The sequence below is a fragment of the Eleutherodactylus coqui genome, chromosome 4 (genome assembly GCF_035609145.1).
Source record: "Eleutherodactylus coqui strain aEleCoq1 chromosome 4, aEleCoq1.hap1, whole genome shotgun sequence".
NCBI lineage: Eukaryota > Metazoa > Chordata > Amphibia > Anura > Eleutherodactylidae > Eleutherodactylus > Eleutherodactylus coqui.
In genome coordinates, this window is record NC_089840.1 from 291,352,718 (window position 1) to 291,365,439 (window position 12,722).

The following is a 12,722-nucleotide window of genomic DNA, read 5'->3' on the forward strand; positions in this document are numbered from 1 at the left end:
GAGCGCAAAGCGTCTGCCTTTATGCTTTGCAGGGAACTTCTCAAGAGGCATAGCAGAGGAATGGTGACGCTAATGATTGCAGCATCGCCGCTCACCACCTGGGTAGACTCCTCAAACTTTCCAACGACCTGGCAGATGTCTGCCAACCAGGCTCACTCTTCTGAAAAGAATTGAGGAGGCTGACTCCCACTGCGCCGCCCATGTTGGAGTTGGTATTCCACAATAGCTCTACGCTGCTCATAGAGCCTGGCCAACATGTGGAGCGTAGAGTTCCACCGTGTGGGCACGTCGCACAGCAGTCGGTGCACTGGCAGATTAAACCGATGTTGCAGGGTGCACAGGGTGGCAGCGTCCGTGTGGGACTTGCGGAAATGTGCGCAGAGCCGGCGCACCTTTCCGAGCAGGTCTGACAAGCGTGGGTAGCTTTTCAGAAAGCGCTGAACCACCAAATTAAAGACATGGGCCAGGCATGGCACGTGCGTGAGGCTGCCGAGTTGCAGAGCCGCCACCAGGTTACGGCCGTTGTCACACACGACCATGCCCGGTTGGAGGCTCAGCGGCGAAAGCCAGCGGTCAGTCTGCTCTGTCAGACCCTGCAGCAGTTCGTGGGCCGTGTGCCTCTTATCTCCTAAGCTGAGTAGTTTCAGCACGGCCTGCTGACGCTTGCCCACCGCTGTGCTGCCACGCCGCGCGACACCGACTGCTGCCGACGTACTGCTGCTGACACATCTTGATTGCGAGACAGAGGTTGCATTGGAGGAGGAGGAGGAGGGTGCTTTAGTGGAGGAAGCATACATCGCCGCAGATACCACCACCGAGCTGGGGCCCGCAATTCTTGGGGTGGGTAGGATGTGAGCGGTCCCAGGCTCTGACTCTGTCCCAGCCTCCACTAAATTCACCCAATGTGCCGTCAGGGAGATATAGTGGCCCTGCCCGCCTGTGCTTGTCCACGTGTCCGTGGTTATATGCACCTTAACAGTAACCGCGTTGGTGGTAATGTGGTGGTGACTGCGGACCTAGTAGCGCGGTTTTATTTTGTTGGTTTTCGGAATGTGGCCAGGATTAAGTGGGCCGTGGCGGGGGATGTTTTTGAGGCACTACGTGTCCTCTCCACGTGTCCGTGGTTATATGCACCTTAACAGTAACCGCGTTGGTGAGAAATGGCCTCGCCGCCATCATGTCTTTGGGAAGCCTCTGTTTCCACACCCCAGAGACATACCATTAGCAGCGGTATAGGCAGAGCCCATAATTCGTAACATTTCAGCCGTAGCATTAGGACAGGCCCCACTAACATATCACTAGCAGCATTATAGGGGGAGCACAGTATTAGTTCCATTTCAGTAATAGTAGCACTCAAGACAGGCCCCAGTAACAATTCCGAAGCAGCAGTATAGTGGGAGTGCAGTCTTTGTTCCATTTCAGTAATAGTAGCACTCAAGACAGGCACCAGTAACAATTCCGAAGCAGCAGTATAGTGGGAGCGCAGTCTTCGTTCCATTTCAGTAATAGTAGCACTCAAGACAGGCACCAGTAACAATTCCGAAGCAGCAGTATAGGAGGAGCATAGTCTAAGTTCCATTTAAGTAATAGTAGCAGCCTACACAGGCCCCAGGAACAATTCCGAAGCAGCAGTATAGTGGGAGCGCAGTCTTAGTTCCATTTCAGTAGCTGCAGTATAGCCAAGGCCCAAGTTACATTTATGTAGCTAAAGTGTAGGCCAACCCCACACACCTTTCTGTACCATGAGTGCAGGCGAAGAACATAGAAATTGCTATGATCACACTGTAGGTGAGGGCCCAAAAAAATTGGTGTACCAACAGTACTAATGTACCTCAGTAAAAATTGGCCATGCCCAACCAAGATGGCAGGTGAAACCCATTAATCGCTTTGGTTAATGTGGCTTAAGTGGTAACTAGGCCTGGAGGCAGCCCAGTTTAACGAAAAATTGTTTCAAGTTCAAGTTCCAACGCTTTTAAGAGCATTGAAACGTATAAAAAAATTTTAGAAAAATTATATGAGTGAGCCTTGTGGCCCTAAGAAAAATTGCCCGTTCAGCGTGATTACGTGAGGTTTCAGGAGGAGGAGCAGGAGGAGGAGGATGAATATTATACACAGATTGATGAAGCAGAAATGTCCCCGTTTTGGATGGTGAGAGAGAACGATGCTTCCATCCGCGGGTGCAGCCTACGTATTGCTTAGGTATCGCTGCTGTCCGCTGGTGGAGAAGAGAAGTGTGGGGAAATCCAGGTTTTGTTCATCTTGATGAGTGTTAGCCTGTCGGCACTGTCGGTTGACAGGCGGGTACGCTTATCTGTGATGATTCCCCCAGCCGCACTAAACACCCTCTCCGACAAGACGCTAGCCGCAGGACAAGCAAGCACCTCCAGCGTAGAGTTCCACCGTGTGGGCACGTCGCACAGCAGTCGGTGCACTGGCAGATTAAACCGATGTTGCAGTGTCCGCAGGGTGGCAGCGTCCGTGTGGGACTTGCGGAAATGTGCGCAGAGCCGGCGCACCTTTACGAGCAGGTCTGACAAGCGTGGGTAGCTTTTCAGAAAGCGCTGAACCACCAAATTAAAGACGTGGGCCAGGCATGGCACGTGCGTGAGGCTGCCGAGCTGCAGAGCCGCCACCAGGTTACGGCCGTTGTCACACACGACGATGCCCGGTTGGAGGCTCAGCGGCGCAAGCCAGCGGTCGGTCTGCTCTGTCAGACCCTGCAGCAGTTCGTGGGCCGTGTGCCTCTTATCTCCTAAGCTGAGTAGTTTCAGCACGGCCTGCTGACGCTTGCCCACCGCTGTGCTGCCACGCCGCGCGACACCGACTGCTGGCAACGTGCTGCTGCTGCTGACACATCTTGCTTGCGAGACAGAGGTTGCGGAGGAGGAGGAGGAGGAGGAGGGTGCTTTAGTGGAGGAAGCATACACCGCCGCAGATACCAGCACCGAGCTGTGGCCCGCAATTCTGGGGGTGGGTAGGACGTGAGCGGTCCCAGGCTCTGACTCTGTCCCAGCCTCCACTAAATTCACCCAATGTGCCGTCAGGGAGATGTAGTGGCCCTGGCCGCCTGTGCTTGTTCACGTGTCCGTTGTTAAGTGGACCTTGGCAGTAACCGCGTTGGTGAGGGCGCGTACAATGTTGCGGGAGACGTGGTCGTGCAGGGCTGGGACGGCACATCGGGAAAAGTAGTGGCGACTGGGAACTGAGTAGCGCGGGGCCGCCGCCTCCATCATACTTTTGAAGGACTCCATTTCCACAACCCTATACGGCAGCATCTCAAGGCTGATAAATTTGGCTATGTGGACGGTTAACGCTTGAGCGTGCGGGTGCGTGGCGGCGTACTTGCGCTTGCGCTCAAACACTTGCGCTAGCGACGGCTGGACGGTGCGGTGCGAGACATTGGTGGATGGGGCCGAGGACAGCGGAGGTGAGGGTGTGGGTGCAGGCCAGGAGACTGTAGTGCCTGTGTCCTCAGAGCGGGGTTGGATCTCAGTGGCAGGTTGGGGCACAGGGGGAGAGGCAGCGGTGCAAACCGGAGGCGGTGAACGGCCTTCGTCCCACCTTGTGGGGTGCTTGGCCATCATATGTCTGCGCATGCTGGTGGTGGTGAGGCTGTTGGTGGTGGCTCCCCGGCTGATCTTGGCGCGACAAAGGTTGCACACCACTGTTCGTCGGTGGTCAGGCGTCTCTGTGAAAAACTGCCAGACCTTAGAGCACCTCGGCCTCTGCAGGGTGGCATGGTGCGAGGGTGTGCTTTGGGATACAGTTGGTGGATTATTTGGTCTGGCCCTGCCTCTACCCCTGGACACCGCACTGCCTCTTGCAACCTGCCCTGCTGCTGCCCGTGCCTCCCCCTCTGAAGATCTGTCCTGTGTAGGCGTTGCACACCAGGTGGGGTCAGTCACCTCATCGTCCTGCTGCTCTTCCTCCGAATCCTCTGTGCGCTCCTCCCTCGGACTTACTGCCCTTACTACTACCTCACTGCAAGACAACTGTGTCTCATCGTCATCGTCCTCCACACCCACTGAAAGGTCTTGAGACAGTTGCCGGAAGTCCCCAGCCTCATCCCCCGGACCCCGGGAACTTTCGAATGGTTGGGCATCAGTGACGATAAACTCCTCTGCTTGGAGAGGAACCACTGCTGCCCAATCTGAGCAGGGGCCCGAGAACAGTTCCTGGGAGTCTGCCCGCTCCTGAGCATGTGTCATTGTAGTGGAGTGAGGAGGCTGGGAGGAAGGAGGAGTAGCAGCCAGAGGATTTGGATTTGCAGCACTGGACGGCGCAGAACTGTGGGTGGATGATAGAAAGTGCTTCGAGCAAGCTGCCATCCACGACAGGACCTGCTCACACTGCTCATTTTCTAATAAAGGTCTCCTGCGTGGACCCATTAATTGGGCGATGAATGTGGGGACGCCAGAAACGTGCCTCTCTCCTAATCGCGCAGCAGTCGGCTGCGATACACCTTGATCAGGAGCTCGCCCTGTGCCCACACCCTCACTTGGGCCTACGCGTCCTCGTCCACGTCCTCTCGGCTTACCCCTACCCCTCAGCATGCTGTATTACCAGTGATTTCCCAGGCAGCAAATAAATTGGCGCAAGACTGCAGGACAAATACAATTTTTCCCTTTTTGGGAAACGGAGGGCACACTGACTATATTCAATCAGATAAGATATGTGTTGCACAGAAATGCAATTATATGAAGTGCAGCAGAGCGGAGACTTTTCACAGGCAGCAAATAAATTGGCGCAAGCCTGCAGGACAAATAGAATGTTTCCCTTTTTGGGAAACGGAGTGCCCACTGACTATATTCAATCAGATAAGATATGTGTTGCACAGAAATGCAGTTATATGAAGTGCAGCAGAGCAGTTACTTTTCACAGGCAGCAAATAAATTGGCGTAAGCCTTGAGGACAAATAGAATGTTTCCCTTTTTGGGAAACGGAGGGCCCACTGACTATATTCAATCAGATAAGATATGTGTTGCACAGAAATGCAGTTATATGAAGTGCAGCAGAGCGGAGACTTTTCACAGGCAGCAAATAAATTGGCGCAAGCCTGCAGGACAAATAGAATGTTTCCCTTTTTGGGATACGGAGGGCCCACTGACTATATTCAATCAGATAAGATGTGTTGCACAGAAATGCAGTTATATGAAGTGCAGCAGAGCGGAGACATTTCACAGGCAGCAAATAAATTGGCGCAAGCCTGCAGGACAAATAGAATGTTTCCCTTTTTGGGAAACGGAGGGCCCACTGACTATATTCAATCAGATAAGATATGTGTTGCACAGAAATGCAGTTATATGAAGTGCAGCACAGCGGTTACTTTTCCCAGGCAGCAAATAAATTGGCGCAAGACTGCAGGACAAATACAATTTTTCCCTTTTTTGGAAACAGAGGGCCCACTGACTATATTCAATCAATAATATATGTCTTCTGGCCCTGCCTACACAATTCTCTCCCTGTAGTATTACTGCAAGGCGCAATGCTCTGCAGACAGCCGATTTTGAAAAGAAAAAAATATGCAACACTGCTAACAGCAGCCTGCACAGTACTGCACACGGATAGATGTGGCCCGAAGAAGGACCGTTGGGGTTCTTGAAGCCTACACTCACTCCTAACACTCTCCCTACCTAAGCACCACTTCTGTCCCTGTAGTATTACTGCAAGGCGCAATGCTCTGCAGACTGCCGATTTTGAAAAAAAAAAAAATTGTGCAACACTGCTAACAGCACCCTCCACAGTACTGCACACGGATAGATGTGGCCCTGAGAAGGACCGTTGGGGTTCTTGAAGCCTACACTCACTCCTAACACTCTCCCTACAGCAGCACCAGCAGCAGCACTTTCCCTCAGCTAACTCAGTCACAAGGCATCTGAGGCGAGCCGCGGGAGGGGCCGACTTTTATACTCGGGTGACATCTGATCGCCCCAGCCACTCACAGCAGGGGGGTGGTATAGGGCTTGAACGTCACAGGGGGAAGTTGTAATGCCTTCCCTGTCTTTCAATTGGCCAGAAAAGCGCGCTAACGTCTCAGAGAGGAAACTGAAAGTAACCGGAACACCGCGTGGTGCTCATTAAGAGTAACGAGCATCCCGAACACCCTAATATTCGCACGAATATCAAGCTCGGACGAGTACGTTCGCTCATCTCTAGTCATGGCACAAAATGTAACATATGCGCAATTCATATATTTTTATTAATGTGAACAAAGCCACATAGATCAGATATGATTACATATATCGATAAGTTTCACACCAGTATGTCAATTATGCATTAATCAAACACAAATAGGGTAGATGTCCTCAAGTGCCATCCCTTGACGAGCAATCTAGATGAAACAAATAGAAAATAAACATTAAAAATCATCAAAAAGATGCATAATAAAATCAATACAAAAAACGCCATAAGAAAACCTACAGATAAGGAGCAGCATTGTATTCTATATGTAAACCTGAGAGAGACAGAGTGTCCAACTTGTGTATCCACTCTAGTTCTTTCCTCTTGAGGGCCCTCTCTCCGTCCCCTCCCCTAATACTTTTAGAAACAGTATCCATCACCCTAAAGCGAAGTTGGCTAATCGTATGGCCTCTATCATTAACCCCTTAATGACACGGCCTATTTTGGCGTTGAGGACCAAACGATTTTTGGTATTTTTTCATCTCCATTTTTCAACAGCCATAATTTTTTTATTTTTCTGCCGACGTGGCTGTATAAGGGCTTGTTTTTTGCATGGCGAACTCTAGTTTTTATTGGTACCATTTTTGGGTATATAGACTGTATTGTAAAACTTTTATTATTTTTTTTATGATCGTAGGGAGAGAAAACACATCAATTCTGCCATAGATTTTTGCGGGTTTTTTTTAGATCGTTAATTATGCAGCATAAATGACACTACATTTTTTTCTGTGGGTCGGTACGGTTACAAAGATACCAAAATTGTTATATTTTTTTTTAGGTTTTTCCACTTTTCCACAATAATAGCCCTTTTTTTGGAAATTATTATTTTTTTCTAAACTCACTGCATTCAGTCCTGTAACTTTTTTATTTTTCCATGGACAACACTCTGTGAGAGCTTACTTTTTGCGAAGCGAGCTGTCGTTTTCATTGGTACAAGTTTTGGGTACATACGTTTTTTTTAATCACTTTTATTGCGTTTTTTTTTGTGCAAAATGCAAAAAATTAGCATTTCGCATCAGTTTTTTAGCGTTTTTTTCTTCAACGCTTTTTGCCGTGCAGGATAAAAAGTGTGTTCAATGTATTGTACGCGTTGTTACGGACAACGTCAATACCAAATATGTGGGATTTTTTTTATGCTAATATAAGAAAAAGCATAAAAAATGGGGGTTTAAAACTTTTTTTTACATTGTAATTTTTTGATCTTTACTTTCCTCTTTTTTTACAACATCTGTGTCCCTCTGAGGGACTTTCACCACTGCACTCCAGTTCGCTGCGATAAGGCATAGCCTTATTTCAGCGATCTTAGGCTATGGCAATACAGGACGCTGGTATCCGGCGTCCTGTTGCCATAGTACCCAGCTGGGCTCTCATGATAACATCGTGAGAGCCGGCTGGTTGTCACAGAGGGAGCGCGCTCCCTCTGTGAACCCTTTCCCTGCCGCAATCTACTTATGATGCCCCCCGCCGTCGCAGCGGGACGTCGGCTATCACTGAAAGCCGGCTCCCGCTGTGGGATAGCGCGAGATCTGCTATGATCTCGCGCTATCCCTATGACGTAAGGGTTCGTCATTTTGTGGGAAGTACCCCGCTCCCATGATGTACCCTTACGATTCTCGATCTAATCTCCATTGTGGTCTCCCTACATAGAGGAGACCACAAGGGCATGTCACTAAGTAGATGACAAAAGATGATGGATAAGTAAAGTGGCTCAGGATGCGATAGGACTGCCCGGTATATGGGTGATTAAATGCATCACCCTTCAGCATGTTTCCACAGCATGAACAACCAAGGCAGGGAAAATGTCCCCGCCTTGGATGTGAAAACACGCGTTGGTTAGTCTTGTCTACCACTTTATAGGAGCTCACCAATCTGTCTTTGATATTTCGACATCTCCTAAAAGCCACCATTGGAGGATTGGTGAAGTCCAATATTTAGGGACACCCCTTGCCCAAAATGGGCCAATGTCGTCTCAAAATACCTGATAATCTACTTCTGAGGGGGTTGTATGTAGACACAAATATTATCCGGGGGGGGGGCTTTTCTTGTTTGCTCTGGGGCTTCCTGAGATCCGTGCGACTCAGGGATCGGGCTCTCACTGCTGCTGGAAACACAAGATCAGGAGGATATCCCCTCTCTATAAATTTTTGGCACATCTGATTTAATCGCATATCAATATCCTCATCTCTCACCATCCTGCGAACCCTGAGCAACTGGCTCCAGGGTAACGACTGCAGGGTTTGCTTCAGATGACAGCTGCTATATAGTAATAGATCATTACGATCTGTCCACTTGCAGAATAGATTCGCCTCTAACCCAGTGTTCGTCCTAATCACCATTATATTCAGATACTAGATCCTATCCTGTGACCAGGACATCATAAATTTCAGCTCCGGTGAAATATTACTGATGGTATCATGGAATAACTCCAATTCTTCAATGGTGCCATTCCACAGCATAAAGATATCATCTGTGAAACGCCACCATTTGCCCACTTTAGACCATAGCTTAGATGTATAAATGCTGGTTATCTTCACATGATTCGTAAAAATATTTGCGTATGTGGGGGCCACGTTGGGCCCCATCGCAGTGAGCCGGTGGGTTGTCATGACGATGAATACATGCATTAACACACCATTGATGTAAGAGTGGCTGCGAGCGAGATATCGCGTTACAGCAGTAGTCCCACGCATGCGCCGTAGAGTGAGGAAGATTCCCATTGAGAAAGAGTGAACTTTGGATTATCACCCGAGAAGCTGTGAATCCCGCACATGTGCAGAAGCCCGTTCGGATGCCGGTGCCTTACTACACACTTTTAATCATAAGGTAGTGTTTACAGATGATGTGGCACATGTGCCTCCCGATGACGAGGGGAATATGGAGGTATTACACATATGTTTACTAATTAAGAAGTACTGATGTGATGGGGATTGGATATGTCTGATTAGTGACTAAGTATATAACTGAGATAATAGCATTGTATATGCGAACCAGCTTGAAAAGACCCATGCTGCGGGTGAAACAGCTGTAGCTGTATACCTTGACCAAAGAATGAAACTAAAGAAGCGATTTAATATAAAGGAAGAAATGTTGAGTATTTAATCTTCACACCACTGATGCTGCTTGCATGTATTGGAACTTGTGGATTGCTTTTGGGACTAGGATCCTGTCCTGACCTAGCGTGCATCTAATACCACTCCATCCACGACTGGAAGATTGCAGAGTGCGGCTGACAATCTGTATTTTCAGGTGACCTAATAACTATCCATAAATATATCAAGGGACAATACAGAGATCTCTCCCATCATCTATTATACCCAGGACTGTAACAAGGGGGCGCTCTAATAACTATGTATAATATATCAGGGGTCAGTACAGAGATCTCTCCCATCATCTATTATACCCAGGACTGTAACAAGGGGGCGCTCTAATAACTATGCATAGATATATCAGGGCACAGTACAGAAATCTCTCCCATCATCTATTATAGCCAGGACAGTAACAAGGGGCGCTCTAATAACTATGTATAGATATATCAGGGGACAGTACAGAGATCTCCCCCATCACCAATTTATACACAGGACTGTAACAAGGGGGTGCTCTAATAACTATGTATAGATATATCAGGGGACAGTACAGAGATCTCTCCCATCATCTATTATAACCAAGACTGGAACAAGGGGGCGCTCTAATAACTATGTATAGATATGTCAGGGGTCATTACAGAGATCTCTCCCATCATCTATTTATACCCAGGACAGTAACAAGAGGGCACTCTAATAACTATGTATAGATATATCAGGGGACAATACGGAGATCTCTCCCATCATCTATTTTACCCAGGACTGTAACAAGGGGGCGCTCTAATAACTATGTATAGATATATCAGGGGACAGTACAGAGATTTCTCCCATCATTTATTATACCAGGACTGTGACTGTAACAAGGTGGCACTCTCTACATCTAGAGGAAAGAAGGTTTCTACACCAACATAAAAGGGGGTTCTTTACTGTAAGAGCCGTGAGACCATGGAACTCTCTGACAGAGGATGTGGTGATGGCAGAATCCATAGAAGAGTTCAAGAGTGGCCTGGATGCATTTCTGTATTAGATTACATTATTAAATATTATAATCACTAATTACTCCAGAAGAGTCGGTGATCCGGGGATTATTCTGATTGCCAGATTAGATTAGAGTCAGGAAGAACGTTTTTCCCCTTAAATGGGGGAAACTGGCTTCTACCTCATTGTTTTTTTTTTCCTTCTTCTGGATCAACATTGGCAGGATGAATAAGCTGAACTAGATGGACATGTCTTTTTTCGGCCTAATATGCTATTTTACAATGGATGATACTGGATCCCGATACCTGAACCAATAACCCCTCCTACTATGTCTAAGCTATAACACTGGGGCGTATTATGTGACAAAGGGGCTTTTAGGTCCTGATGGCATGATGTATTATCCTGCTGCACTATCCCAGCATTGTGGGGGACATGTAGGCCATGAAGGGCTGCAAATGGTCACCAAGCAGTGAAATGTAGCAGGCACCAATAACTGACGGGTTTAAGCGAAACAGTATACCCAACCTCATGTACCCAGGTGAGGCACTGTGTCCAGTGTTGTGGTAATAACAGAGGCGCTCTGGTGGTCTTCTGCACCCATATCCCATTGAAGCTAAAGAACACTGTGCTGACATGCAGGATGAGTGTGTGGGATCTCCTGCAATGAATGTGGATGGGATTTCTGGTGGAGTCGCTTGTCTGTGGTTGTGCGTGGACACTGTAATGTCCACTGGGAGTAGTACTGCCGGACATTTCCCAGTAGAATCATAGAATGGGAGAGTTGGAAGGAAACTCAAGGGTCATCGGGTCCAACCCCCTGCTCAGTGCAGGATTTACTAAATCATCCCAGACAGATATTTGTCCAGCCTTTGTTTGAACACTTTCATTGAAGGAGAACTCCCCACCTCCCGTGGTAACCTGTTCTACTCATTGATCCCCCTCACTGTCTAATATCTAAACTGTGTCTCCTCCCTTTCAGTTTCATCCCATTGCTTCTAGTCTTTCCTTGTGCAGATGAGAATAGGGCTGATCCCTCTGCACTGTGACAGCCCTTCAGATATGTGTAGACAGCTATTAAGTCTCCTCTCAGCCTTCTAAACACATGACACTGGGTATCGAGGAATGTTAAATACCTCATAACTTCAGAAGATGGAAAATCTCATCCGTCTGGCACCTACAATCATAATGAACTCCAATAATTCATGCTACCATGCCATGAGCACACTGGCCAGTGTCCAACCTCACTCACAAGATACCACCTCACAACTTATACAGGTGTGGGTGTTCACAAGCCCTCCCATGAGGTAACACTACTTCATCATCAATTTACATACTGTTATCCTAGGACGTTTTCCATGCCCATGTCATAGGAAGGAAATGTGCCAAGAATAGAGGACAGTGAAGATGAAGAGCAGAAAGAGCAGATCTGGAGATTAGAGGACAATGCATTGTCACTGCAGTACTATGGATCCCGCTCTCACCTCTTAACAGGTCACCAAATAGCTGATTGTCTTCTCCTCCTCTGCAATTAAATAAAAGAAAATACAAGTCAGGACAGCTGGACAAGCAAAGCAGCAGAAGCCACCAGCCAGACAATAACATGTCTGATGGAAGGGACTGACATGACTATGGACTCCTCGTGGGCAGTGCCCAACAGTGCATCTCATGGTAAAGTCAGGCTACCTTCATACCATCATCATCATCACATTATATAAACCAGAGCTCTGACCACTGCTATTAATCATGCAGGAAACAAATAGTCCCCATTGGTGGCTGATGGTTATAGACAGAGTGGGCACAGCAATCTTAGCAAATAAGGGCACCGTGACCATCCACTTGGTTCTTCCCTTAGATGGGATTGGGGTGAACAAACACCAGGTCCTTCATGGCTAACATAGTTTGTATATTTTGGGGTCAACCAGCTCCAGAGTGATGCCCCATAGATGCCAGCTAGGGGTCTCTCTAGGGTATGAATGCCTCTGCGGGTCTATGTTACCTTTCATGTAGTAATCAAAGATACTAATCATGGCCGGTTTCAGACCGCTCACTGGAACCTTCCGTTCGGCATGAATCTCCAGGGTCTGTGTCTGATTGGTGACCTGAGAAACAGGAGAGAGATGCTGAGGATTTACATGACTATACATTATTGTATCAGAAGACTCAGACATTTCTGCCTCATACTGTTCTGTTTATTGTCCGGGTTGCTACTTATATTTTATATGCTTCAGTGCTGATTGCTGTTTTTTCCTCTTTTTATTGCTTTCATTATGATGTTTTTTACTATGGACCCCAGGTCATCATGTCAGCTCAGTGTCCTGTATGTCACGCACGGAGAAGTGGAGACCCTACTCCCCAATCTCTCCCTCACACTGCACACATACACGGTAGAGAGGATCCTGCTCCCCTATCTCTACCTCTCCCATACACAGAGAAGGGAAAATCTTGCTCCCCTATCTCTCCCACACACTGCACATACACACAGAA

General features: G+C 47.9%; 2 protein-coding genes across 2 annotated transcripts in view; both read right to left on the reverse strand.

The window, feature by feature from the left end:
- LOC136626785 (alpha-2-macroglobulin-like protein 1) overlaps positions 1-8,372 on the reverse strand; it is a 30,558-nt gene extending 22,186 nt beyond the window's left edge. The window contains exon 1 of the mRNA XM_066601790.1: positions 8,277-8,372. Within this exon, the coding sequence (XP_066457887.1) occupies positions 8,277-8,372 (96 nt within the window). The remainder of the gene's footprint in view (positions 1-8,276) is intronic.
- Positions 6,201-12,722, reverse strand: part of LOC136626391 (alpha-2-macroglobulin-like protein 1) — a 32,300-nt gene continuing 25,778 nt past the window's right edge. Inside the window, exons 9-11 of the mRNA XM_066601395.1 lie at positions 12,235-12,337; positions 11,720-11,760; positions 6,201-6,331 (exon numbers count right to left, since the gene is read on the reverse strand). Coding sequence (XP_066457492.1) covers positions 11,723-11,760; positions 12,235-12,337 — 141 coding nt within the window. The 3' untranslated portion in view covers positions 6,201-6,331; positions 11,720-11,722. The remainder of the gene's footprint in view (positions 6,332-11,719; positions 11,761-12,234; positions 12,338-12,722) is intronic.